The 26,880-nt window shown below is 50.0% G+C and overlaps 1 protein-coding gene across 3 annotated transcripts in view; it reads right to left on the bottom strand.

Moving 5' to 3' along the window:
• Nucleotides 1–26,880, bottom strand: part of LOC144115688 (glutamate receptor 2-like) — an 84,816-nt gene that overhangs the window by 51,175 nt on the left and 6,761 nt on the right. For 2 of the 3 annotated variants that reach the window (XM_077650157.1, XM_077650158.1), the window contains exon 4: nt 23,669–23,807. In XM_077650157.1, coding sequence (XP_077506283.1) covers nt 23,669–23,807 — 139 coding nt within the window. Of the gene's footprint in view, nt 1–23,668; nt 23,808–25,382; nt 25,716–26,880 lie in introns of those variants that run through there. The other variant, XM_077650159.1, reaches the window with a different exon arrangement.

Here is a 26,880-nt window from a genome sequence, read left to right as displayed (position 1 = left end):
CTGGATTCAGCTGCGTAGGCGGCCCGGGACACCTGCAGCCGGGGTCGCTGCACGGCGATAGGCATCTTCGATCCCACGGCCTGTCCCCGCTTGGGTTATTGGATGCGAGACGGACGACTCTGCCGCCGTTTGTAAACAACATTACTACGGAGGCAGTTAGTGACTGTCAAACCGAGCAGGAGTAGCTCACCCCTTCAACTGTGCCGGCTCGCCGGCGCCTCACCCATTCAGACTTCCCGGAAGACGTGTCCCGCTTGACAGCGTGAGAACTGTCGTTCGGACGCGAAGACAACGCTCTCTCTCTGATGGGGCGAGGGTCCAGCGGCACCCTTTCTCTCCGGCGAGACATGTGACGGGGGCGTGTCCCTATGTGAAGTGGTGTGTGTGTGTGTGTACGATAGCGCAAGTTAGGCCAGGCCCAACCTGGCGAAGACCTCATCGAACCTGGGGAATCCTAGGGACCGAACCCTTTTTAAACCGGACGACGAGTGCCGTGAGAAAAGAATCCTCGATCATCCTCAGATCTTCTCAGATCCTCCGACCTTCCCCCGTCACCCTCCAATGGGTTCCAAAATCTTGTAAATAATGTAAAATAAACCCCCTGTACAGTTTCCTTCATAACCAAGTCCGACAACGTCAATCGGAGAAGGGACCTGCGGCGCTGAAAGAGTCAGCTCACTCAAGGACCCCTCATCTCCAACAACTGTTTGGCAGCAGCTGAAATGGACCGTGCGATATCGTGCTTTCTCAACCGATAAGCTTTCGGCATTTTGCGATAGGATTCGCCAGAATTCAGATTTTGAGAGAATAATCTAGAATCACTGGGAAGTGTATGTCAATTGAGAAAGAGTAATCTCACGACATTTTGCAGATAGCATTGCCAAAGCGGAGAAAGTGTTGTCATGGACCTTATGAAATTGTCAAAGTCGGACTTGCTGTTGGTATGCGGGGAACTGTCAAAAGAAGTGCAGGGCAAAATTGCAAAACCTGAAATACGCAAGACAATTCAAAAACACGTAGAGGGCGATCAGCTGGTAGATACGTGGAATTTGGTACAGGAGGAAAAAAGAAAAAGGGAAGGGGAATGGGAAAAAGAGAAAGAACGGCAAAAGTGGGAAGCTGAAAAAGAAGAAAGAAATCTAAAGGGATTGCAGCTTGAAAGCGAAAATCGAAAAAAAAGGCGACAGTACGAGAGCCGGGTCTCCTGAAAGAGCAAGCGATGTACAATCATATAAGAATGAACAGATTCATGCAGCCCTATGAAAGTGGAAGGGACATAGGATTGTACCTGGGAAACTTAGAGAGAACTTGCGAAAGGGAGAACTTTGCTCGCAGTACATGGCCGCAACGGCTTCTGACACTCTTGCCATGTGAAGTAGCTGAAGTCATAGCGAGACTTAGAACACAAGACGCAGCTGACTGCGAAAAAGTCAAAGCCAGCCTGCTAAAAAGGTACCGGCTGTCAGCCGAAGCTTTCCGACAGCGCTTCAGGAACGCAATGAAAAACGATAGCGAAGGCTATACGGATTTAGCGTATGGCCTAAAGACAAATCTGCTAGAGTGGCTAAAAGGAGCCGAGGTTTGTGAAAGCCGAGACAAAATCATCGAGTGTTTTTGCCTTGAGCAATTTTACCGAAGCATTCCTCAAGTGGTGAAACTGTGGGTTCAAGACAGGGAAAAAGTGGACACAGTTTAAAGGGCCGCTGAGCTGGCAGAGGAGTACGTTTCGCGCAGAAGGTTGAGCACTGAAGAGGGTGCGTCACACGCTCGAAACGCGATGCGAGATAAAGGGCCTAGCAGAAAGACGCGAAGTGCTAGAAGTTCGAAGCAATAGGAGGCAACGGAGGTAGCGCCAGAAAAGCGTGAAGAACAGGCAAAAAGACAGGGAGCAAACAAAGCCGCGAAAAAAGAGTTTGAGGCTAGTAGGTCATTTCGTTGCTACAACTGCAATGGTGTCGGGCACTTTGCAGCCAAGTGTACAAAGCAACGTTTGGTGTTCTCGTGCGTCGAGGATAACGCCGAGAATCTAGAGCTCCTTAACCCATACCTGCACAAGCTTCACGTTAACGGGGAACCGTGCAGGGTGCTTCATGATAGCGCCGCGACGATGGATGTTGTTCATCCGTCTTACGTTTCCGCGACGATTTTACGGGAGAAGTCTCGTGGATAAAGCCGGCAATAGAAGAACACAGTGTATGCCTTCCCATAGCTAGAGTGAAAATTTGTGGACCGTTTGGAGAACTAATCACTGAGACCGCAGTTTCGAAGGCCGTGTCACTTTAATATCCTTACCTCTTCTCGAATCGATCAGACCAATTGCCACGCGAGAGAGGCCAGAAGCTCGGAAGCGGGGTGAAACAAGCTTGGACAAGGTCGAAAACTCGTCAGCTCGCATCTCAACTAACTCAGATTGCCGAAACTCAGGTAGCCAGAGACGCACCAGCCAGCATATCGTTGCAAACAAATGAGGAGGGAAGGGAACCAACGAGGAATGAAAGCCAGACAGCTGACCGAGCAGATGAGCGACCAGGGACTTCAAACACTAAGTCGGTAAAGGAGGCAGAAAACGCTGAAGGATCCGTTTTATCTCCAACATCGCATAGTTTTGATCGCATTCTGCAGGTGAACAGGGAGTCCCTAATAAAAGAAGAGAAGCAAGATCCCACTTTGGAAAGACTGCACCTTGCAGCTAAAGAGGGCATCGCGAGACGCAACATAACAATGCACAAGAAGGGAGGCTTACTATACCGACACTACAAGGACAGAAAAGGCAAAAAAATTGAACAGCTGGTCGTGCCCGAAAAATACAGAGCGGACATTCTGAGCCTCTGCCACGGAAATGGCTGGGCAGGACATCTGGGAATCCATAAAACAAAGGAGCGGCTATTAATAGAATATTATTGGCCGGGTTCTTTCAAAGATGCAGAACGCTACGTAAAATCATGCGATGCGTGCCAGCGCGTGGGAAAGCCGGGAGAGACATGGAAGGCTCCAATGTAAATTGTCCATTGATCTCGGAAGCCTTTCGCCTGCTTGTAATAGACACAGTAGGCCCTTTGCCTCAAACGAAATCAGGCTATAAGTACTTGCTTACTATGCAATGTCCCGCCACAAAATTTCCCGAAGCAATTCCGTTGAAGGACTTGAGCTCCACAGAAATAGTTGACGCCCTTTTGTCAGTGTTCGCGAGAATAGGATTTCCGGCCGAAATCCAAGCCGATCAGGCGACGGTCTTTACAAGCGCCTTGACGACCACATTCCTAGAAAGATGCGGAATAAAACTGTTACACAGCTCGGTGTATCATCCGCAGTCCAACAGTGTACAGAAATGGCATTCGGTGCTGAAGCGGGTGCTACGCGCTCTTTGTTATGAGCATAAAGCAGACTGGGAGGATTGTCTGCCGGCCACACTTTTCGCTTTACGAACAGTCCCCCACGAAGCTACGGGGTTTACGCCAGCAGAACTCGTGTACGGAAGAGCCCTCCGCTCTCCCCTCCGAATGCTAAGAGAAATGTGGGAAGGGACAAGAGAGAACCAGACAGTGGTTGAGTACGTGCTTCAGCTACTGGACCGCCTTAACAACACGAGGGAATTAGTAAACCGAAATATGAAAGCTGCCCAGGAGGCCGCCAAGGTCTATTATGACAAAAACGCGCGCCTTCGAGGTTTCACCGCGGGCGATCGCGTAATGATCCTCCGGCCATCGAGAAACAAGCTGGAAGTTCACTGGGAGGGTCCAATGGAAGTGTTGCAAAAATTTTCGGAGACGAAGGCAGGGGAAAGCAGGTGAGAATCTATCATTGAAATCTGATGAAGCCGTTCGTGGAACGCAGCGGGATCGTCAATCTGACTCTAAATGAACCAGAAGAGCTTGACAGCGAGAGTCAGGGTTAGAAGGGAGGTGCGGACGCTAGTGACAACGTGGAGAACATTCTGGCTCGCTCCGTGAATGCAGATTTCCTAAGCGGGACACAGGTCGACACGCTAAAGCAGTTGTTGAGCGAATTCGCTGGCCTATTTAGCAGTCGCCCGGGAAAGATACTCCTCCTGACACACGAACTCGAGCTCACCTCTTATGAGCCGGTACGGTCGAAACCCTACAGGGTATCACCGCGGCAAAAAGAAATAATGGACGCGGAAATTCAGCGCATGTTGGAGTTAGGGGTTGTACAGCCAGCGGAAATTGACTATACCTCACCGCTAATTCTTGTTGAGGCCCCAGGAAAAGATCCTCGTCCCTGCGTGGATTATAGAAAGCTGAATGCAATTACCAGGGATCCCCTATACCCGATTCCCAACATAGAGGAAAGAATAGGAAGGGTGAGCGGCGCGAAATTCAGTTCCACCCTCCATCTCGTACGGGGATATTGGCAAGTTCCTCTCTCAGAAAGCGCGAGCAGGTATACCGCTTTCATCTCCCCAGCGGGCAGCTTTCGACCCTTAATGCTTAGTTTTGGGTTGAAGAATGCCCCCTACAGCTTCTCGAAACTCATGGACATCGTACTGAAGGACATGCAGTGCTTTGCACTCTCTTATTTAGACGATGTGGAAATTTTTTCGGAAACGTGAGAAGAGCATCTAGAACACCTAAGGACCGTGTTTTGCAGTTTACGACAGGCTGGACTGACACTAAAGGCAGAAAAGTGTAGATTTGGTTGCGCACAGGTGACGTACTTGGGCCATGTTGTAGGCCAGGGAACTAGGAGCCCATCCTAGTTAAAGATTGCCCCGATCGCAGCATTTCCGCAACCACGGACGAAAACGGACATTCGCTCCTTTTTGGGATTAGTTGGGTACTACCAGCGATATATTCCTAGCTACTCACAGTCCCTTAACTGACGCCTTGCGAAAGGGAGCACCTACTAACGTAAGTTGGGATAACCAAAAAGAAAATGCCTTCAAAAGACTGAAGAAAGCACTCGTGTCCCGACCCTTGCTCAGGACCCCTGACTATGGGAAAGAGTTTATAGTTCAGTGTGATGCCAGCGATAGAGGGCTGGGTGCTGTCTTAAGCCAAGTTGGCTACGACCATGAAGAACACCCAGTTCTGCACATGAGCCGCAAACTGACCAGTAGAGAGGAAGCGTACAGAGCTTCCGAAAAAGAGTGCACGTGTTTAGTTTGGGAAGCGCAGAAGTTGTCGTGTTACATGTACAGAGCAAAGTTTGTATTTGAGACTGACCATTTTTCTTTAACTTGGCTGCGACAGATGGACAGATGTCCCCCAAAAATGGTCGCTTGCGCAGATGGAGTCTGGCTCTCGAACAGTACAATTTCTCGGTGCGTTATAAGAAGGGAAAACTGCACGGAAATGCTGATGGCTTGAGGAGACTGATGTAAGCGGGAGAACTTAGAGGAATTTCCTCCTGTGTGGGTGTTTTTTTTTTACTTTGTTCCGAGTAATCTGGCTGTGGCAGTTTCAAAAGGGGATGTTTCGCGCTCAGTAGGGACAAAAGTAACCCAAATTTAAACAATTTTTTAAAAGTGTATTGTTGTGAATTGAAGAAGCCTGGTGATTCTTTGGCGAATTCCGAGCGCTTGCGGTTGGGGCAGTGCTTTGCTGTTAGGAAAGTCCCACCTGCGCTATCCTTTGTTGGTGGTGCTTTGGGTTCTGCCTTGTGGGCGCTGATATTGCAATCCAGGGGACCAACACGGACGCCATCTCATCTCTTCCTGCCTTGCGGTTGTCAAAGCTGGACATTCGAGATTTTTCGGGCCGAGGAGGAGCTGTAAAGATTCTGGCGACAGCCCGTCTGGTTCAGCTGCGTAGTCGGCCCGGGACACCTGCAGCCGGGGTCGCTGCACGGCGATAGGCATCTTCGATCCCACGGCCTGTCCCCGCTTGGGTTATTGGATTCGAGACGGACGACTCTGCCGCCATTTGTAAACAACATTGCTACGGAGGCAGTTAGTGACCGCCAACCCGAACAGGGGTGGTTTACCCATTCTACTGTGCCGTCTCGCCGGCGCCTCGCCCATTCGGACTTCCAAGAAGACGTGTTCGGCTTGACAGCGTGAGAACTGTCGTTCAAACGCGAAGACAACGCTCTCTCTGGTGAGGGCGATGGTCCAGCGGCACCCTCTCTCTCCGGCGAGACAATTGACGGGGGCGTGTCCCTATATGAAGTGGTGTGTGTGTGTGTCTGTACGATAGCGCAAGTTAGGCCAGGCCCAACCTGGCGAAGACCTCCTCGAACCTGGGGAATCCTAGGGACCGGACCCTTTTAAAACCGGGCGACGAGTGCCATGAGGAGGAATCCTCGATCATCCTCAGATCTCAGATCCTCCGACCTTCCCCCATCACCCTCCAATGGGTTCCTAGATCTTGTAAATAATGGGAAATAAACCCCCTGTACAGTTTCCTTCATAACCAAGTCCGACAAGGTCATTCGTAGAAGGGACCTGCGGCGCTGAAAGAGTCAGCTCACTCAAGGACCCCTCATCTCCAACACCGCGTTCGTGTCGGTGGTATGGTGAAACAGGACGCCAGCATTATCAATGCAACATGAGAGCCGTTATTGCGTTCCAGCTCACTCGAAGGCCGGGAAACTTGACACGGTTTCCTCTTTCAAAGCGTTTCATATATACACAAAAGACCTGCTTAAAGCTGACAGAAGCACTTTTGTGCAGGCTATTTTGCAGCTTGGAGGCACAATCACGATTATTTTGTGGGCGTCTGCGTAGCTCACTCCGCGCGTGGCGCCACTGCACAAAGGGGAGGTCACTACGTAACCAGGTGGCGTGCGTATAGAGACACACTGCGGGGGTTCGGGGACAAAGCCGGAGATCCCGATAAGCTCTTGCCGGACACGTACGCTCTTACGTACAGAGAATAACAGCACGGACATTTATTTCCGCATTTGGCTAGGATGAACAAATCAGGGCCCTGTATTATCTTTCCTCAGATACGAGGCACATGTCATCCACCGCAACCCGATTGTGGGCCGCCGCGGATATGCGCGCGTGGTCAAGAGGGCGCGCGGAACCCGTTAGTGCGATGAGACAGATACATACGGGAACACTAGCGGCTAACTGATGATAATAAATTTTAATAGCGCAAGGGAAGCTTTGTCGAAAGAGCGTCATGGCACAGGGTGCTTTTCGTTTGCGCAAGACGAGGTCGGAAGATTTCCTCTTTTCCAAGCATTTCACCCCTTAGAAGCGAAACGCCAGGCCACGGTGAAAGCTTGTACCCATTGTATCGCCGGTGGGTACCCGGCGGCACTGAGAATCGAACCCCGCACCTCCCGCATGCGAGGCGGATGCTCATACCGGTAGGCCATCGCTGCGGTCAACTATTTTTTTCTTCATCGATCGCTGCGGTCAACTGATGCCAACCAGAGCAGAAATGCAGTACTACCGATTGTTCTCAAATGCGCTTATATTTCGTCGAGGCTAGCCTGGGCCCATATTTTGGAAGTGCTCGCCGATAATACATATCCGAAAGTGCGTGCGCGCTCTGTTGCTGTAAAAAACGGCACGCGTGACGTCATCATAATCGTGCCTACGCTCCCACGCGAAAGCAACTTGTTTGCTTTTTAGAGTGTTAGCTCTACTCGCGTTTCGGGTCTCGGTGCTATGCTCAAAATTTTGGAAGAGGCAGGATCTCACCGGAAGCGGCCAAGATCCTTAGCCAACCACCGCTGGATAGGAAAATTAATGTAATTTGGACACACGCCGCCGACCGCGGTAACGAGGCGGCTCACGAGCTAGCCCGACTTCTCTATTTCCTGGTAGCCGTATAGATCCCCTCGAGCAGGGGGGGAAAGAGGAGTGCCTGCAAAATTACGGGTAAACGGTTAACCATTACAAATTGGAAGGTAGGCTGGTACCCCCAACAGGCCCAAAATTAAACAATAGAGAAGCTGTCTCCTGGAGGCGGCAACAAACCAATACATTCATGAACCCGGTATGGGCTTACCAAGTGTACCCAGAGCTGACGTCGCATGATCGATGCACACACTGTGGGGCGAGAGGGACCCTCGACCACCTAATTGGAGAGTCCCAAATTCTCCCGAGGCGAGCAAAAATATTAATAGTAGAGAAGCCTGGGAGACCCTGCTAAGAAGCCTGGGCCCTGAGCTCCATCGCAACACCATCCATCTGGCGGAGGAGGCCGCTACGAGTCGAGGACTGCCAGCCAGCCAATAACCGCGGACGCGCAACTCCCCGTCTCCCAGCCCTGCGTGCCGGGGGCGGGGAAAAACGTCTTTTCTGGTGGAGAATAAAGTTGTTCTCTCTCTTTCGCTGTTATGCAATGACACAAATCGTAACTGGTAGCCATTGCAACCGAGGTGGCTATATAATGTGGAGTAAAATAACAACCGGCAGCAGCGTGACGCCCGAAGACCACAACTCTGAATCAAATTTTGTCGATCCGCTATAGATATCCCTGTCTGGCAGGCGTCAAAGTCGGGCTTCTTAGTCACGATTTTCGTGCAAAATTTATGGACCAATCGTTTGCGGCAGAGTATTCCTGATCGCGTCATACGACTCACCGTTTCATACAGTGTAAACTTAATATTTAAGTTAGAGCCTAGCTCGCGGCAGGGTTTCGAACCGTCGATCTAATTTAGGTGCGTTAACGCTCGATATTCGACCGCTGACTCAGCGTCGGTTCATTTTCTTTTTCAATACGGGGTGTGTTACGGTTAAAGGGCTTGCACTTGCGCGGGCATAGACAGATCAGCCGCTCTCTATGCTCACAGGACAGCCCGGCGCGGAGGGATGGGCCGAACGTCGCCGACGGGCCGAACTCCATGCCATGCGCCGCATGCAATCACAATGGCAGACGAAAGCCTATAGAGGGACACTGTTGGGTCCGTAGAAACCGCCGGTAAACACACGACGCTGCCACAGGCATCCGGCAGAGGAAGAGCTGCGAAATTTCCAGACGTGCAAAGAAAAACGCTGCGCAATGTGTGGCGGCCAAGCAAACGTTAAGGGGAGATAAGCTAACGCTCTCCCTGCCACCGTTGCCTATACAGCACCATGGCGCATTTAGACCGCGTGCGGCTTCCATCATGGGATGCGCGGTCGCCTTTGCCTTGCGATCACCCGTGTAAACACCGTTATATGTGTAACACCACGCGGACCTGCCACTTGTCCGCACGAGTCAAGGCAAGCTCATTCAGGCTTCGGTTGGAAATGATGAGGGACGAAGAAAATGGAGGCGGAGTGGACTTACAGTTCTCCTTTGGTAGAGGGGTTGATAATACTGCACATAAAACGGCGATGCAGTCAAATTTGACAGAAAAACGAAGCAATGCAGAAACATCGCAGGACCTGTCGTTAAAACGCCAGCACTGCGCGAGACCAGAACAGTCTTCAGTAAACCCAATTTAAAAACAGAACACAGGTTTGGCACGATGAACGTCTCTAAGTTACTGTACGACGATAATTTTCCTAGAAATAAGAGCACGCGGCAGAATTTTTTGTTGCTTGACAATAGAAAAAGTACCAACAATTCGGCGGCGTGGGTGCGGGCATTCCAAATGCAAAAAACGCTCCACGTGTGCTAGAACACGTTTTCATCGCGGGACCCAGTAGAGTGCCTTACTGGCAAATCTGCGCATTACTTAGGCGTCACAAGACGAAGAAATTCACGAAATTAGAAAACTCTCCGGCCCCACAAGGGGCCGCGATTGCGATGAAGTCACAGCCGTCAAGTTCGACTAGGTTCGATAACATCGGCTCCCTCTCGCCACACGACAATTTGCTTCACCGAGCAGGGCTCGCAACATGCGTTGCCGCGTTTAACGGCAATGCGCCGTTTAGCTGCTGCTTTAGCTTTAGCTGCCATTTTGCTGCGTTTTTGATGCACCCACTCAAGGCTAGCTGAGGTCACAAATTATCTCTGTCATTATCTGGTCGCTTCCCTTCCTTGGACAGTGATTTGTATAATGTAATGATCACTGCCCAATGTATGCTGAGTTCTGTTCCAGGTAACACCGCGGATGTAGCGGCTCAGCGTCAGGTCCGGACTGGTGTCCATGCTGACACTGTTGCCGATCCGCGTGGGCATCAGGAACGTGTTGTGAACAGTGAGCTGGAGGTTCTGCAGGAGCAGCCACAGCCTGCGACGTCGATGTGTCGTCGTTGTGTATCCCCAGTCAGTATGCTGACTGTTGAAGTCCCCACCAATTAGTAGAGGATGTTTCCCTGCTAGGTGGTGTAGCTCTCGCGGAAGTGATTCTAACGAGGCCATCGGCTGGGACGGGGGGTGGTTTATATTTGCTATAAAGATTGAAGGAAGTGTATGTGTGTTATGTATAAGTTCAGTGATCATGCAGGGTGTCTCGGACGTGATGTGATGAGTTTTATAGGTGAGGCTGCGGTGGATGAGTGTGGACGCCCTGGGTTTGCTAGTGGTGTCTGAGTGTGTAGATGTACAAACCACGCCGTCACTCCTATACAACACATAAACCGGTTCACTGGGACGCACTTCGCGCTGCACGCACCGCCCACCCAGACACTCCTATCACAGAGATCGACGCCTGGGTGCAATCACTCTAGCATGACGTTCACCACAACACGCAACACATTGAAACGACCACCGAAACCCCTACCCTGGATACACACCTAGCCCACCTCTGGGAGGCTTATAACAGCCTCCTGGAACGCTGAAAAGGCAATAAATATAACAAGACACTTAAAAAGCGGCTTGCCGCGCTGCAGACAAAAATCCAACAACACTCGGAGGAGCTCTGCCGATCCAACTGGGGACAGATATGTGACGGCATCGCCGGAAACCTGTCAAGCAAACGAGCATGGTAACTCCTCCGACACCTCATCGACCCCACAAACACCAAATCATCAACACAACGCCACGTGACACGCCTCACACACCTACATATTGACGATCCAGAGGCCCTCATTAACACACTTCAGAACACATACACCTCTCCGGGTGCCCCCACACCTCTACCCACGTACACAGGACCAGCCAATCCAACACTCGACACAGACATCACTGAGACGGAAGTCAGAGCGGCCCTCCTGACTCTACGAACCAACTCCGCACCTGGTGCAGACGAAATCACAAACTCCATGCTCCGTAATCTGGACGACCAATCGATCACCCAAATTACGCAATACTTCAAGCAGTGCTGGAGGGAGGGTATCCTCCCGCAGTCCTGGCGCCACGCGAAGGTAATATTCATACCAAGACCCAACAAAACACTTACACTTCAAAACCTTCGCCCGATTTCGCTAACCCCATGCCTCGGAAAGCTCTTCGAGCATGTTGTGTTAGCAAGACTCACAACGCACATGGCGGACAACAATCTATACCCGCATAGCATGGTGGGATTCCGCCGCCATCTATCCGAACAGGACGCCATGCTGCAACTCACTCATGACATTTTCGACCGGCTTCTGCCTGGTCACACAAAGGCAGTCTTAGCTTTGGATCTCTCCAAAGCTTTTGATCGCATCGAACATCAGGCGATCATGACTGCCTTATCTCCATTGAATGTGGGTGCGCGCACGTACGCCTACATTCAAGCATACCTCACTGACCGCACGGCTGAGATACATTTTGGACCTCTCTCTTCTCCCTCCTACACGCTTCAGAGTATCGGAACCCCTCAAGGGTCCGTCCTCTCCCCCTTCCTCTTTAACATCACCCTCATCCCCCTCGCCCGAAAATTGGCAACTATTCCCCCCCTTAAGCACACTCTTTATGCCGACGACATCACACTGTGGACCACCCACGGCAGTGACGGCGACATAGAGAACACCTTACAGGAAGCAGCCACCCTCACCCAAACTTCTGCACAGGACATCGGATTGTCTTGTTCCCCAGAGAAGTCCGAACTGCTCCTCATCCGGCCTAAGAACTAACGTTCCCCCCGCTCCCCGATTGCCATCGAACTGAATGGGGACCCGGCACCGGAGGTTGACACCCTCCGCGTATTAGGCCTGCATATCCAGAACGATGGCAAAAACACCACCACCCTAAAGAAACTCAAGCAGGTTGCAGGCGCGATATCGCATCTCATCCGCAGAGTTTCGGGCCATCATAGAGGCATGAAGGAGCGCGACCTCTGTCGCCTCATTCATGCCTTTGTCCTCAGCCGTGTGCTCTACACTACCCCATACCTAGAACTATCCAAACACGACATAAATAATTTGGATGCCTTGATCCGCAAGGCATTCAAAGCCGCACTTCATCTTCCCCTCAACACCCCCACAGACAGATTACTAGGCCTGGGCCTACACAATACGATCGGGGAACTCGTGGAGACCCATCGACAGGCCTAGTACATAAGGCTTACACAAACCTCCACAGGCCGGTATATCCTGGACTCCCTCGGAATCAGAATACCGGCCAACGACCCAACCCCCCTCCCCATTCCTCGATCCTTTCACCGAGAGCTGGTCATCAAGCCACTGCCAAAAAATATGCACCCCTCCCACCATGAGCAGCGCCGCAGAGCCCGTGCGAAGGCACTCCACCGAGTGTACGGCTCCGAGCCGGACGCCGTATGGGTGGACGCCGCCTGCACGGGTGACGAAGCAACCGCAGCCGTGGTGGACTGCTCTTCATCCGCCCTCCTCACACTACCTCTCCCCCTGACACCACCCCAGAGGCTGCAGAGGAAGCCGCCATCGCAATTGACATCACCCGCACGGAAGCCCAGTACATTTTAACAGACTCTAAAACTGCAATTCTGAATTTTGCGCAAGGTCGAGTCCACGTCCCTGCTTTTGGCATACTGGGCTCGCCCGATGCACCCCCACCCCGCCATGTAGAGCTTATATGGGTGCCTGCGCACTCCGGGAATCCCGGAAACGAAGCCGCCAACCTTTTAGCCCGAGGTTCTTTAAACCGGGTTCAGGTGGCCTCGGATCGGGGATTCGCGAGGGAGCGAATGCACTCGTTCAGCGAGATGACGCAGGCCTAGAGAGCCTCGCGCCAGCTCTACCCTCCGCCCCACCCCTCCCTAGATAAGAAACACGCAACACTCTGGCGCAAACTACAGACACACACACTCCCCTCACCCTTGACCCTAGCCCACTATCACCCCTCCTTCCCCACTCCTGCCTGCACCTTGTGCCCAGAACCATTCGTCTCTTCCCTCCACATCCTCTCCCTCTGCCCGGCGGACCCTCTCCCGCGCGGCCTAGAGGACCTCAAGACCTGGGAGGACTGGGAGACCCTGCTGCGCTCGGAGGACCCGGCCGTGCAGACAATCGCCACCGGTCGGGCTGCCAGTGTTATGGACCTTAGGGACATAAACACTTGAGTGCAGTGGGGTCGTGCGGAGACGCAGGGGCGTGCCCCGACTTCCTCTCCAACAATAAAGTTTTTCTATCTCTCTCTCTCTCTCCCTTCCTTGGCTGGCTCGCGGTTAGAAAACTACTGGCAGCGAAGGATCCACTTTCGGCCACGATCGTTCGGTAGCTCTCGCACACAGGTTGAGCGCACAGCGCGCTGCGACGACGTAAACTAAGGAGCTGAAAGTGTCCACCTAGCGTGGCTTAAGCGTCACGACACCAAATCGCGATGTTTTCGCGCTTGACTGTTGGGACTTTTTTCACTGAAGCGATCAGGCATTGCCAGCGGCGCTGTGGAGTTCGCTGACCGTTCTTCGAACGAAGGCTGAGAAAGGCCGCGCCAGTGTCGGCGCTGCGTGCCGCATCAAAGGGAGCCGTCTGTTCCCTACTTCCTCCGTCTTGCAGCGGACGTCCTTGTTTATCCGCGCCGCCTCGGGCATAATCCGCCTTGAAAAAGACTAACCAGATGCAGCTGTCGACATGGGTGCGTCGTCAAGGGGTGACGAGACTTCGGCGATGTCATTTCCTTGAGTAATGTGAATGTTTGCGAGTAGAACCACCGGGTCATCAAGAAACCCCGATTTCATCATCAAGTAGTTTCCTCTCATCGCCACCGGAAGGGGAAACTCAACTGGCGCCATTGTGGCATGAGCGCTTTATACATGGCCTCCGAGAGCAACCGCTATCTGCAACCCATGGTTGCTTCAGCTTGCTTGCTTGCTGTGTTTGTCAGGAAGAACGAAAAGGAAAGTGCAGAGGCCTGCCCGCTGGCTCAAGCTGAGCCACAATCCGCTGACACGTGCCGAAAGTAGGAGCAAAGATGGAAAGAAAAGACGCGCGCTAAAATGTCCCGAGCCGATCCAGGAGGCAGTGCAATACCGGGCCAACCCGTGGGAGGTTAAGCAAGTGTCAAGCACACCGCCACATTTCCAAAAAAGAGTTCAATATCTTTGGTCCAAATGAGACTCGTATCAGATGTTAAATCTGATGTTCAGATATACATGATATTCAGCCTTCTGGCAACAGTACTGACTATAAGCGCTACGAGTTTCTATGAGCGCTAAGAGTTTGAAGATAGCTTCAGCGTTATTCTAAAGGTGATACGCGAATTTCTAAATGCTGCTGGAGGCCACTGCATTACGAAATGACACTAGCAGTTGTTTCATACAGCGCGCAAGCTTCAACTGAGCAAATCTAAACAATTGAATAAGGGGCGGCGCCCGGTTTTCTAAAAAAAGTTACCTTACTCAGCCAACTGCACTGCGTTATTCAATCTGCGTATGGTTGTTTATCAAACGGTTAATTTAATTTATTCAAAATACGAGCAAAGACTGAGACGCCGTTAAAAAAAACTCAGGAGGGCACTTTGTTGACCTAAAGTGCGGTGAGGCGAAAGCTTTTATCGCGAAATTGCTGCTTCCGCCCCGACGTGGGTGCGCCCGCGACGGCTACGGGGACTCCCTGAAAAGGGAGGTACACTAACGCGGTTCCTCAGGACCATCAATAAAGTTCTTTGTCTGTCTGCCTGTCTGCTTGTGCCGCGTTCGTTCATTAGTGCGCGCACGCTTGGTTGCTGGAGACACCGGAGAGCGTTTATGCGGCAACCTTGAAAATGAAAATTGGTTTTGGGGGAAAGGAAATGACGCAGTATCTGTCTCGCATACGGCGGACACCTGAGCCGCGCCGAAATAATAATAATAATAATAGTTGGTTTTGTGGGGGAAAGGAAATGGCGCAGTATCTGTTGAAAGAGAAGGGATAAAAGAGGGAGTGAAAGAAAAAAGGAAGGAAGAGGTGCCGTAGTGGAAGGCTCCGTAATAATTTCGACCGCCCGGGGATCGTAAACGTGCACTAACATCGCACAAGGACACGGGCGCTTTTGCGTTTCGCCTCCATTGAATCGCGGCCGCCGCGGCCGGGATCGAGCATGAGTACTCCGGTTCAATAGGCGAGCGCCTAACCACTGAGCCACCGCGGCTTATAATCTTCGTGATCAGCATTCAGGAGGCGTCTGGCGAGATTGCCTGGGCCCCTCGAACGATTGTGGAGCCAATAAATTACGTCACACGCATGCGCAGTAAGCAGAAGCGCAGTTGCATTAGTCTGCTTACGTGGAGGAATGAGAAATCATGTGTTCTGAGGAAAGGGAAGGGGTTTTTAGGAAAGGAAAGGACGCAGTAGGTCTCAGATCTCGACATCTCAGTGAACACGTCAACCGCGCATTAAATCATGCAACTGAAGGTGCATATGTCATTGTTCCGAGCTACTGTCGCGAGCTAGCCTCCACTTGGCTAAAACATGTAAGCTTTATGCAAAGAAAAATGCTATGACACCACTCACTTCTTTCACACCCTCCTTTATCCCTTACCTTACGGCGCGGTTCAGGTGTCCGCCGATATGTGACACATATACTGCGCCATTTCCTTTCCTCAAAAACCAATTTTGATTTTTAATGCAGCACGACGAACGTTCGCTCATTAGTTGGGCTAATATTGTTGCATTCCGGAATACTGCCTCCAAATCGAAGTCAACCAGTGAAGACATCGCTGGGATTTCATGTGCACTTGCGATATCTGTTGCTGAAGCCAGTATCGCCGCTTCGGCGGACGCGGTTTTGCCACCGCGCCTCTGTTTCCACCATTCAACTTATGATAAGGATTTAATTTAGTCATCGGTGTGACAGGACTTGAGACCGGAGAAGGTCATGACCGCAAGTACGAGCCATTAAAGGCTTTCGGTTTAACAAGCTCTGTAATTTCAGAGATCATGCAAAGGTGTGGTTAGACGTCTTCCATCAGCCTGATATTCCTATACATCATTGCCTGATGACTGGTAATAACGGATTTGCATTAAGTTTTGTCGATAAAATGTTTCAAAGCCCCAAACGTTTGCGATTGCGGAAAGGTAGACTGCAGTGCTTACGCGCACTCCTGTGTTTGCCAAACTTGTTCCTGCAATAACTTTCAATATATCGCGACGAAATGCCGGATAATATATTAAGCGAGTGTTTAGAAGGCCGTAGACTGCGCACAGTTATTAGCGCGAAGGCACTTCTAGCCGCACTCCTCGGATTTCAGCCGTGTGTGTCTCAATGAAGCCTCTGAGTAGAAAGTGCAACTCTCGCACTGCGTCAGTGGAAAGGAAAATTCAATCTCGCTGTGAGTAGGCCATGGCGTCCACCAGCAAGCTGACAGAGTAATGCGCCTTTGCTTTTCTTAAACCCATTAGAAGGCTTAGGCTGCGTTTATTTTGAGGAAAAGAAAGGCGCATAACTGACTCCCTATGTCAGTGGACATTTCAATCGCGTTTTTATGTACGTGGCGGTGGTGCCCACCTGAGAAAAAAACCGTGCAGTTCGCACACCATTTCACACTTAGCAATGCTAAACCACCAGCAATTTTTTCTTCAGGGTTTCTGAAATGTTTTCATGTTTTTCTAGGAGTTCTCTGACTTAGCGGGCAGGAATTGTGCTATAACTGTTAGGTATTCGTCTTCGAGGACGAAACACTGTACCCACAAATAATTTACGCTGTGTTCAACCCAAACTTATTTTCTGAATAAGATAAAATTCCCCTACTCGTATTTTGGGGATAAGCATATGTACTGCGTGTTTATGGCTTAAACTCTACTCCTTCGAAGCAGCAGAGAAGGACACAAACATAATACTCACTAAAAATAATTTTGGCTGTTATATAGTCCATCCAGATATTGTGCATTGCATGACATTTCTATGTATTAAAAAGAGGTTGCATAATATTGCCGGTTTATAAGCTGCAAAGGCTCTGAAGAGGACTGTACAACTATGGAGACAACTCGCAGCTTTATTTTCTGTTGCATAATATGAGTTGCCGGTTAAGTAAAGCAATAAATGCTTTCAGCTGTGCATTAATTCAAAAGACGCGCGACAGGATACGTCATTAACCGGATAATGCGAAAAATTCCATCCAGTTATTGTCTTCCGTAAAAAAATCTGCGGACCTTAGCTCAGCGGCCTTGCGCATTAATCAGCGAAAGCTGATTGACAGTAGCGGGCGAGACGCCCGGAGCTGCGGGTCCATTTTAACGTTTCACAGGCGACTGTATGGTTGGGCGTCTCTACGTTCGCGTGCATACTCGGCTTCCTTCCGCTTGTTTTCTCGGTTCGACTCTATTTCCTGCAAACGTCATGGACTCGAGGACCCACTTGCACGAAGCAGATGAGACTGTACTGTTCACAGCCTAACGTTATTCGCTGTCGAGGATCTCCCCTAGATTTGAGTAAAGTAATGGCGCATAACAGCTTTTCTTTTCGGTGGACACTGTAACCGCGCAGTGACAAAAAAAATTGGCAGTGGATTAGCTCAGCTATGCCAGAATATAGGTAGCGAGAGCTGTAGTTCTCCGCTGGTTGCGCATGTTGTCGAGTTTGTTGTTGTGACTAAATGTTAAGCATTGAAGAAGAAGTCGGAGAGACACGTTGTTTATTTTGTAAATTGTTTTTACAGAGATAAACACTGCCCGATGATCGGCAAAGTAACACGCAGTTGTATCAATGCTGCCTACACAGTATTTAGGCTGGTTGCTTTCTCTCAGATACACAAGGTCAATCCTTTCTGTCCAGGATCCAGAGTGCCCAGGTTCGAACTCGACCGCGGCGGCTGCGTTTCGATTCAGGCGAAACGGTAAGGCGCCCTTGCACTATGCGGTCAATGCACGTTAAAGACACCCAGGTGGTCGAAATTATTCCGGAGCCCTCCACTACGACACCGCTTTCTACCATTCTTTTCTCAGCCCATTTTTTATCCCTGCACTTACGGCGCGGTTCAGGTGTCCGCCAATACTGTGAGACATAATGCACCATTTCCTTTCCCCCAAAACCAAATTTTCATAGAACGCCGGTGCACTTTGATGCGTTCAGCGAAACGGTAGGTGTGATCCATGCGGCGCCTGCCGTGGAGACCGACAACGCGGACCACGGCAGTAAGGTCAATTGATTATTACTGTTTCACTATTCCGTGAATAGGCATTCTATCCCATGTTAAATCGCTCACAAGCCATTCCTGTTATTTGCTCAAAGGTGCGTATGATACCTCTTTTATTGGCTCGCCTTACAGGCTTAGCGTCATGTCTACTTGTGAATGTCAATGTATCCGGTAACCTTGGTATGTGCACCACTGTAAATAATTTTTTTTTCCAATGAAATTGGTTTTTGGGGAAAGGAACTGGCGCAGTATCTAACATATCAGCGGACACCTGAACCGCGCCATAATAAAGGGAAGGGATTAAGGAGATCCTCCGGAAGAAAGCGATGACGGCGGCGGCGAAGCGTGCGGCGCACCTACTCCTCCTCCCCGGTTGCCATGGTAACGGTGCATGCGGACAACTTTCCTCTCGCGTGTACCGCGAAATGCTAGATTGGTAGCCTAGAGTAGCTCCCGCTAGAAAACACGGGAAGGTTGAAAGGCGGCTGCCGTGGCCGGGACTGAAATAGCGTTGCTTACGGGTGGTCCAGTGCAAGACGGTACTATATAAAGCGCTGTGCATGACCAGACACGCATGCGTGAATCAGAGCGTTGGTCCGCTTCATGAACTTCTCCTTGCAATCCTTCCCGGCACTGTCCAGGGCTCGCCTGTTTGAAGTAAATTAGGCAGTGTAGTTTCCAATCAAGCATTATTCGGAGTTTTGACCACGTTGTTAGAAGTGGTTTAAACCCTTCGCGCTTGATTTGAGGATGGTATAAAGGCGCATAACTAGTTCACGTTTTTTTTTGTGAACGCCTCAACCATGCCGTCTCGGAAAAACACGAACGCTAGCTGGAAACAAGCTTTTAGTCGGCGTTCGTGTTTCTCTCTCAAGGCGCGGCTGAGGTGTCCATCGGCAAAGTGAGCCAGTTATGCGTCTTTCCTTTCCTCAAATCTAGCTGCGCGTCTACACTATGAATATGGCTGGACCGGTAATCTATTCACGGCCTAAACTCTCCCTTGGATTTGAGGAAAGGAAAGAGGTATTCCTGGCTCTCTTTGTAGGCGGATCTTTCATGCGTGCAGCGAGAAAATGCAAAAGCAGCAGGCTAACGCTACGCGCAACGCGTTACGGCTGCCGTTGTACGCCCAAAATGGATTATGACACAGCTATTCGAGTTTTCGCTGTAAAATTGATTATCTGACTCTCTCTGGCTACATTGTTTGTCCAGCAGAAAATAGGGCATTTATAACTGAGAAAATTGGACCGCGGAGGCCCAGCGGCGGGAAGTCAGCCATGCTGTTAGGTTAGGCGCCTGACGGTCAGAGACAAGCGAGAGACATTTCAGAAAACAGTGCCGGTTGTCGAGCTGAGTGGCGGCCCCAGACGAAGACGTTGTTGTTACTGCATTGCATACATAGTGTAGAATAAACTCTGTGTGTTCTGTATTAGGAGTGATCAGTCTGGATTTATCGGGAGGAGAGAAGAGTAAAAGAAGAAGGTGATTTAACTGAGGAGTTGCCGCCATTTTGAATTGAATGGCGGTATAGCATAGCTTCTGGGATCCGTGCTTTAAAGTGTCGACGCACCCACTGTACTTGCGAGTTCAGCCCATGGTGGCGACACCTGCGTAGCGCCCCTCGCGTCGCGCTCTGGCCGCGCAGGCAAGAACTCGTGCCGTGTGCGGCGCCGGTCAATGAAGAACAAGTTGGCTTAGGCGCCACAGCGCGTGCAGCGCAATAAAAGCTCCGAACGAAGCCCATTGTTGTCGGAGCTATTTTTTCCTCACCTTAGCTCGGATACTTGCATTTCACGTATTGGTGCTTTCTTGCCTATAACAGCTCCATTTCCAGTGAAAGAGGTCTCTTTATGAATAAAATACGGTACTCTATCGATACATACATTTCTACTTGTTCCCAGGGGGACCCTTTAGGGGAAGATTGTTTTTCTGGGTTTTAATAGGAAAAGTTTATTGGGATATACATTTGGCACTGATTTATGAGGGCGGCATGCCTGTGCGGACTTGCATTTTCTGGCAAGGTAAACTGAGCAGTCGCAATGCATTCAACGGAGAAGTCGGTGTTTTCAATGACTTGGATAGCTGCCACTGGTGACAAGAATGGAGGCCAAAAAACGCAACACTCTCAACCATTCCTCGTTTTTTCTTTTAATTCGCACAAGTTAACAGCGTCAGTTTTGCACAAACAAATGCATGTGATTTGCCTTTCTACTTTATCGCATAAAGCAGTCACCATACCTTTGGCTGCCCGAGTGGCGTTTCGGGGATTTCTCTCAATATGTGAAGTATGTCTGGTTCTTAACAAGTCCCCCACTGCGTCGAAGTTTTGCATACTATTCAGATTAGACAATTAAGAAATTGGATATAGGCACAATCGGCAGGTCCGAGCTGATAAAGCTGCTCTTAAAATGAATTTAGGCTCCGACGCTTATACCAGGTGTTTCAGCGAACAGTTTCAAAACTTTTCAAAAGTAGTCTTTTTAGGGTAAAACATGGCTTTTGCGGCATAGCATTACCAAGTTTGGCGGGCCTCAGAAAACCTGAGAATGGTCTTAAGTAGTAAGCTGTTCAACAATATTTTTATTAACTTTTTACTAGCAGAGATAGGCGCGCCTAGTCGCAATTAGAGATTTGTAGCTAGTCTTTTGGAATAGCCATATCATTTTTTAGAATTTTGAACACGCGAGTAACCTTGGCGTTGTGCATGGCTCGACAAAATTGGGCTAACTGGTATATTTACGCTCACTGGAGGGGGTGCTTTGCCTGAATGCTTTCGAAAGTGCATGTATTTTCCCACGATGCCGTAATATTTGGCGAGCCGCAGCGGCGAGGTTAATTGCGTTCTAGAAATTCTGAAAACTGATATGACTAGCAGTAACGGCCGGCTACAAATCTCTAATTGCAACTAGGCGCCTAGCTCTACCAGTTAAAAGGGCAGTTATTAAAAATTGATAAACCAGCTTACTACTTAAGACCATTAATCGGTTTTCTGGTGTGGGCCAACACTGGTGATACTACATCGCAGAAGCCATATTTTTGTCCCAAAGAGCCAATTTTTGAAAATTTGTGAAAGTATTTGGTGAAACGCACGTCATGTATAATGTCACCTGAGGGTGCATCGCTAAGTTGTCTACTTATTCTCCTCTCTTTTTCCGCAGGGACAAGCAGGCATGAGCGGAGATTCCGAACAAAAGGTAAGTATAGGGATTAGCATGGCGTCAATCTGACCCACTGAAACGCGACTGAAAGGGACACCGATAGGACTTGGGAAGGCTGCATTGAGGCCTGAGAGGGAATGAAATAAACACTTCACCTTTTGTTATGTCTGAGCTGCAGTCAGCATATGGCGCGTCTTCCCTTGCATGCTTCTGAAATTTTCGATTCTGATGAGATAAGGCGACTACCGACAGCACACGAAACAAAGCTTTGCAGGAACGCATGTGCACCGCGTACCTACGCCTTGCAGGCGCGGGAAGAGCAATCCGCTCTACCTCGAATGAAAACGAATGCAGCGGCGGCGGCGGTGGTGGTGATAATAATAATAATTGGTTTTTTTTGGGGAAAGGAAATGGCGCAGTATCTGTCTCATATATCTTTGGACACCTGAACCGCGCCGTAAGGGAAGGGATAAAGGAGGGAGTGAAAGAAGAAAGGAAGGAAGAGTTGCCGTAGTGGAGGGCTCCGGAATAATTTCGACCACCTGGGGATCTTTAACGTGCACTGACATCGCACAGCACACGGGCGCCTTAGCGTTTTTCCTGAAAAAATTTATTAATCATAGAGAGAAGTGTTGGGGGTTGTGACCTGAAGAGTCCCGTCCTTACAACCACTAGGTGGGATGCCTAGTCAGGCACCCCACAGCAGCGGACATGAAGGGAGGTTTATTAGTGCATTTGGAGTGCGTGGCATCAGGAGTTGCTTACAGGGGAAGCGGCTGAGTAAGTACGTGGCCAGGAGTTCGGTTTCAGGAGCTTATGCCAACCTCACCACCCTCAGGCTCTACGCTATCATCTGTACAAGAAGAAGACTTTATTTCCACCATGTGCAGTACACAGATGGAGGACGACGGAAAAAAGCCGTCAATAGGCGGCGTCAATAGGCATTAAGCTTCTACTTGAACGTGCCTTGCCCTGCGTTTTGCGCGGCGGGGATGTGAATGAACACATATCGGCGGCGAAATTATTGCTCGAATTTGTTTTCGGCGGGCAGCGGGTGACTTTGGCGCCAGAACGGAGAGAAAACACGGCGCGGAGCAGAATGAGAACACGGCGCCGAACAAAAAGAGAACACAGAACCGAATCCTCTTCCCTCCTGGCCCGGCTAACACAGCCGTGCCTTAAAGCTACCACTGGCTTTTGCGGACGCAGTTAATTTGCGCGCGCTACTGTCGTAGTGCTTACAACTACGCCGCCTTGAGGCAGGGCGTGCCTCAAGCCTTGAGCGTGCGTCCTGCTCTTGCCCTTCCTTTGCCCCTCCCCTACCGGGCCCGCCTCCTCTTACTCTATCCTCTCAATCCCCCTCCCCCTGCGTAGCGCTGTGGCGATGATCCCTTTGAAGGAGACAATAACAGCGCTGCGCTGAGTCCCCGCTTTTCACCTCTCCAAGCTAGGAGTATTAATAATCACTGAACAAATGAACGAACGAACCTAAACAACATTGGCGAAACTTTCTGTCTGCCCCCTGATTCCTACGCGCCACACTGCCGTCAGAGCAGTGCATGAGTCAACAACAGCGTCTTCCTATTCCCATGGTAGGCGAAGCCAATTAAATCAGGCGCGTTCGGGTGTTTTTGCGGTCAACCCATTCACCGCTCGTAGCGAAAAAAAAGGAGTTGAAGTGGTTTCTCCGCACAGGGCGAGGCTGCACTGTCTCTCCATTACGGACAAAACAACTCTAACTACGGGCGACCACATCGCGTCAACAGGGACAGGGCCGAAGCATGCAGAGAGGCGTGTTTCATTACCCAGACGTGTTGACAGGCGTTCAACGCAGGCACAGGCGTACTTTGATAGCTTCCAGAAACGACACCGAAGTTAAGGCACGCCCGTAAACAACCACAAGTAAGGATGCCACGGTGCATTTCGCCCATCGTATCGTGATATGATCTAGATACAGACCAGACATTGTTAGTTGATTTGAGGGCTGAGGAGAAGAACGTTCTGGTTTTATTCCGCGGAACATATTGGGGAGCGCAAGTAGGTTTCTTCTTCAGTGTAAAAACTTCTGTGGGTTACGATTCGCGCATCAGAGGTATCAAATGTTTTTCCAGCGCTCTAATACTGAAACAACACATAGATGATTATCAGCGCATAGATAATTACAACGTGGTATCTTATCCTGGTGGAATTCTTTGTCTATGATTAGTCAGCTTCCATCAAGGTACAACCACAGGGAAAGTGCATTGCAGGAAAAGGGCACTGCCTACCTTTAGTCAAGAGCATAGCGAAGAGTAGAAACACGTAGTCAAAGAGTTTCCCTCCCGCGCCGGAAAACTTGAAATTGTTCTGGAACATGACCATGATGATGGCGACAGCCGCCAGTGCAAGGCCGATGCCCATCCAGACCTGCAGCACGTCGAACGGAGACGGTCTACCACAGGGAATACGGCAACGCCGTCTATTCTTCCGCGCTCAATACGATAACAAAGACACACATCCAGACACACATCCAGATACACTTCACACACGACGGTGATGAGAACGGTGAGCCGAGGAAAGTAGAGAATCTTACACACAGGTTCCAAATGCATCCCCCACCAGGCTCCCTTTTGAAGCCCGTACCATTCTCGCCATCTTAGCATCCTCTTTAAGGAAAAGTGCCCTCATTCCCAGTGCAATTTCACCCTCCCTCATTACTTATCGACCTTGGGGGAGCCTGGTCGGCAGAAGACGTCATGGAGAGGCTTTAGGAGGAGATATCCCTTAGAAGGATAAGGGCTGGGGCGGCCCTTAGCCCGTCGGTCACGTGCCGATAGGGCTATCAAGAAGGTGCAGAACCCACCACGTGCCCGAGGTGTTCCACACCGGCTGCAGAGGTGGAATTTCGCCCCCTGCTGTGGAGTTGTGCAGAGACAAGGGCCTTAAGGGCATTGATTTTACAGGAAGTGGGACTAAATGCGACAAGGGAGGAGGATTTCTCCAAGTGGCTGACCAACAACAATAAGAGTAGCAGCCTTCTTCTCCGGTTCCTCCATGAAAACAGCTTACACGATTTACTCTAATTAGTAGGCATCGAGACGATATTAGGCCGTTATAGCGAGTCTGCGACATAAAAAAAAATTCTGGGGGTGACATGATAAAAGAAATGAGCACGTACAATGTGAGCAGCTTTACGCTGGCAGAGATCGCAATCGTGTGCGGCTTTGGCTGGCCAAATTAGGCATCATTATTTGGCTGCGCACGGGCAATATATTTGTAATATAAAATGGCGCCCACAATTTCGCCAAATTTGTAAATAATAGCAATGCATCACGAAAAATGCGAACAAATTATCATCGGCAAAAACTGGTATGGTGGGCATTTCATGCTTATTTCTATTCGTTATAATCTGTTTTCAGTGGAGCGAAATATACTGGGTGTCCCAGCTAACTTGGACCAAGATTTGAAAAAAAAACAAACAAAACCTAAGCGTTCTTCAGAACTGAAATCGCGTGGATGTTGTTAAGGTTTATCTAAAGTTACAGTACCATTGTTTCGTCGTCCTACTTGAATAATCGTTCGATATGAACTAATTAATTTTTAAAATATAGCTTGAAACGTTCAGGCGTCAATTGGAAAGTTGAGGAGCTCCACCAATATTGCCCAACCCTGGCACTTCAAACGCGATTGCCTTAGCGTGGCCGTTTTTATCCTGGAAAAACGAAAGCCCGCGGAGTTTAAAAGATACCACGTGACAGCGCCCTCCGTACGCCCGAATGCGCCGCGATTACTGCGCTCTCATCTGTGATTTGTAAAAACCATCGGCAGCGCCGCGCTTTCTCTTTGCTTACGAGAAAGGGCTTCTATTTTTCCTCGGCTCTGGCGTTACTGGTGGCGGCTGGCGACGCATGCTACAATCTGCTAGCGTGATAGCGCAATTATCGCCGCAGAAACGGGAGCCGGCTTTATTTCAACTGCCACCCGAACCCCACTGGCGCTTACCTTGGAACCAACTGTAGTCGGGTACAACTTTAGAAGGCAGCAGCATTTGCCCCTCAAAGGCGGATGCACACGAGTTTCCGCCAATAGGCGCGCACTCCAGGTTACGTCATGAGCCGGACGGCCGGTGACCCCGCCGACGGAGAACATGGCTAACATAGCCGCCCTCGATTCGAACAGTGCCGAGTCGCATCAGCAGTGTGCGTCTCCCTTCTTCAGATTGAATTGAAATTGTTTGTGGGCGTCTGTCATGCCGGAAATATTATTGCGAGCTTACGATGCACAATTTGTGCCGCGTGCGTTTGTTCTGAGCCGTGAGCCGACGAGAAAAGATTACAGGGAACATCGGGGACGCTGCGCTGCGCTTCGTCTGGAAACAGGATCCCAGGAAACAGCTCAGCGCGCAAACGATCGATCGTTGGTATCAGTATGATAAGATAGCCGAGCGTCTAGCAGGGCGTCGTTCGAGTATCGTTCGGTGCCGTCGATCTTGCTGCGTAGCAGACGACGCACAGCGTTGTAGAAGGCACGGAGTTATTTTTCTCTCGCGATCCGGCATGTGCTGAAGCATTTGCATCATGATAGTTTTACTAAACCACTCATCAAGATACACAAATCTTATTTATACCGAGAAATACGCGTTTTAGAAGCAGCCACAATTTTTAGAGCGGGACTATTTCATCTGGGCGGGGCCTCTCCTGTCTTCTAAAGTTGTACCCCACTATACAACGCGATGCTCTGTTGTGTGCAGCACGAAAGGCGCGAAGCGAGCGATGTTTTTTACAATGCACGAATGAGAGCGCTGTAACTGTGGCGGGTTTAAGCGCGCGGAGCGCGCTCTCACTCGGTATTTCTCAAACTCTGCGGGCTTTCGTTTTTCCCTAATTAAAACGGCCACGCTAACGCAATCGCGTTGGAAGTGCCTTGGTTGGGCAATATTTGTGGAGCTCCTGAACTTTCCTATTGACGCCTGAACATTTCAAGCTGAAGAACGCTTAGGTTTTTTTCGAATTCGTCGTGGAGGCGGTCTGTGCTGGTATGAAGACGCCACTGCTCGGTGACCAGCAGTGCCACCTGTCGAGCTAGTTGAAGATGTTTCGGACGCGCTGTTCGAAGCAGCGCATAGATTGAGTACGGCTCTGCGAACCAAGCACAACCTGCCCAAGTAAAGGATTCTTGGACATCAATGATAATTGCGAGGCAGCTGTGGATTATTTCATGCACTGTTATGGAAATATTGAAGGTAATCGTCCATTGTTGCGATTCGTAGCAAAATCTTTCTTTTCGAGTTTGTCCATCGTTCCCATCGTGTGGTTATAAATCCCATATAAAACCAATAGGGAAACGTTTCTGACGATAGTAAAAATTTTAGTAGCAAAAAAAATGTAAGCCAGCCGAGGGGAGATCTCCGGATATATTGATTGCTACAGTGAAATGTTACGATATATGAGAAAGCTGCCTTCATGAAACACTTTGCATTGAAAAATGCGTTTGTTCAGAA

This window comes from Amblyomma americanum, chromosome 1 (assembly GCF_052857255.1).
Source record: "Amblyomma americanum isolate KBUSLIRL-KWMA chromosome 1, ASM5285725v1, whole genome shotgun sequence".
Taxonomy (NCBI): domain Eukaryota; kingdom Metazoa; phylum Arthropoda; class Arachnida; order Ixodida; family Ixodidae; genus Amblyomma; species Amblyomma americanum.
The sequence above is the reverse complement of the archived record's forward strand: the minus strand, read 5'-3'. Positions and strand labels throughout refer to the sequence as shown.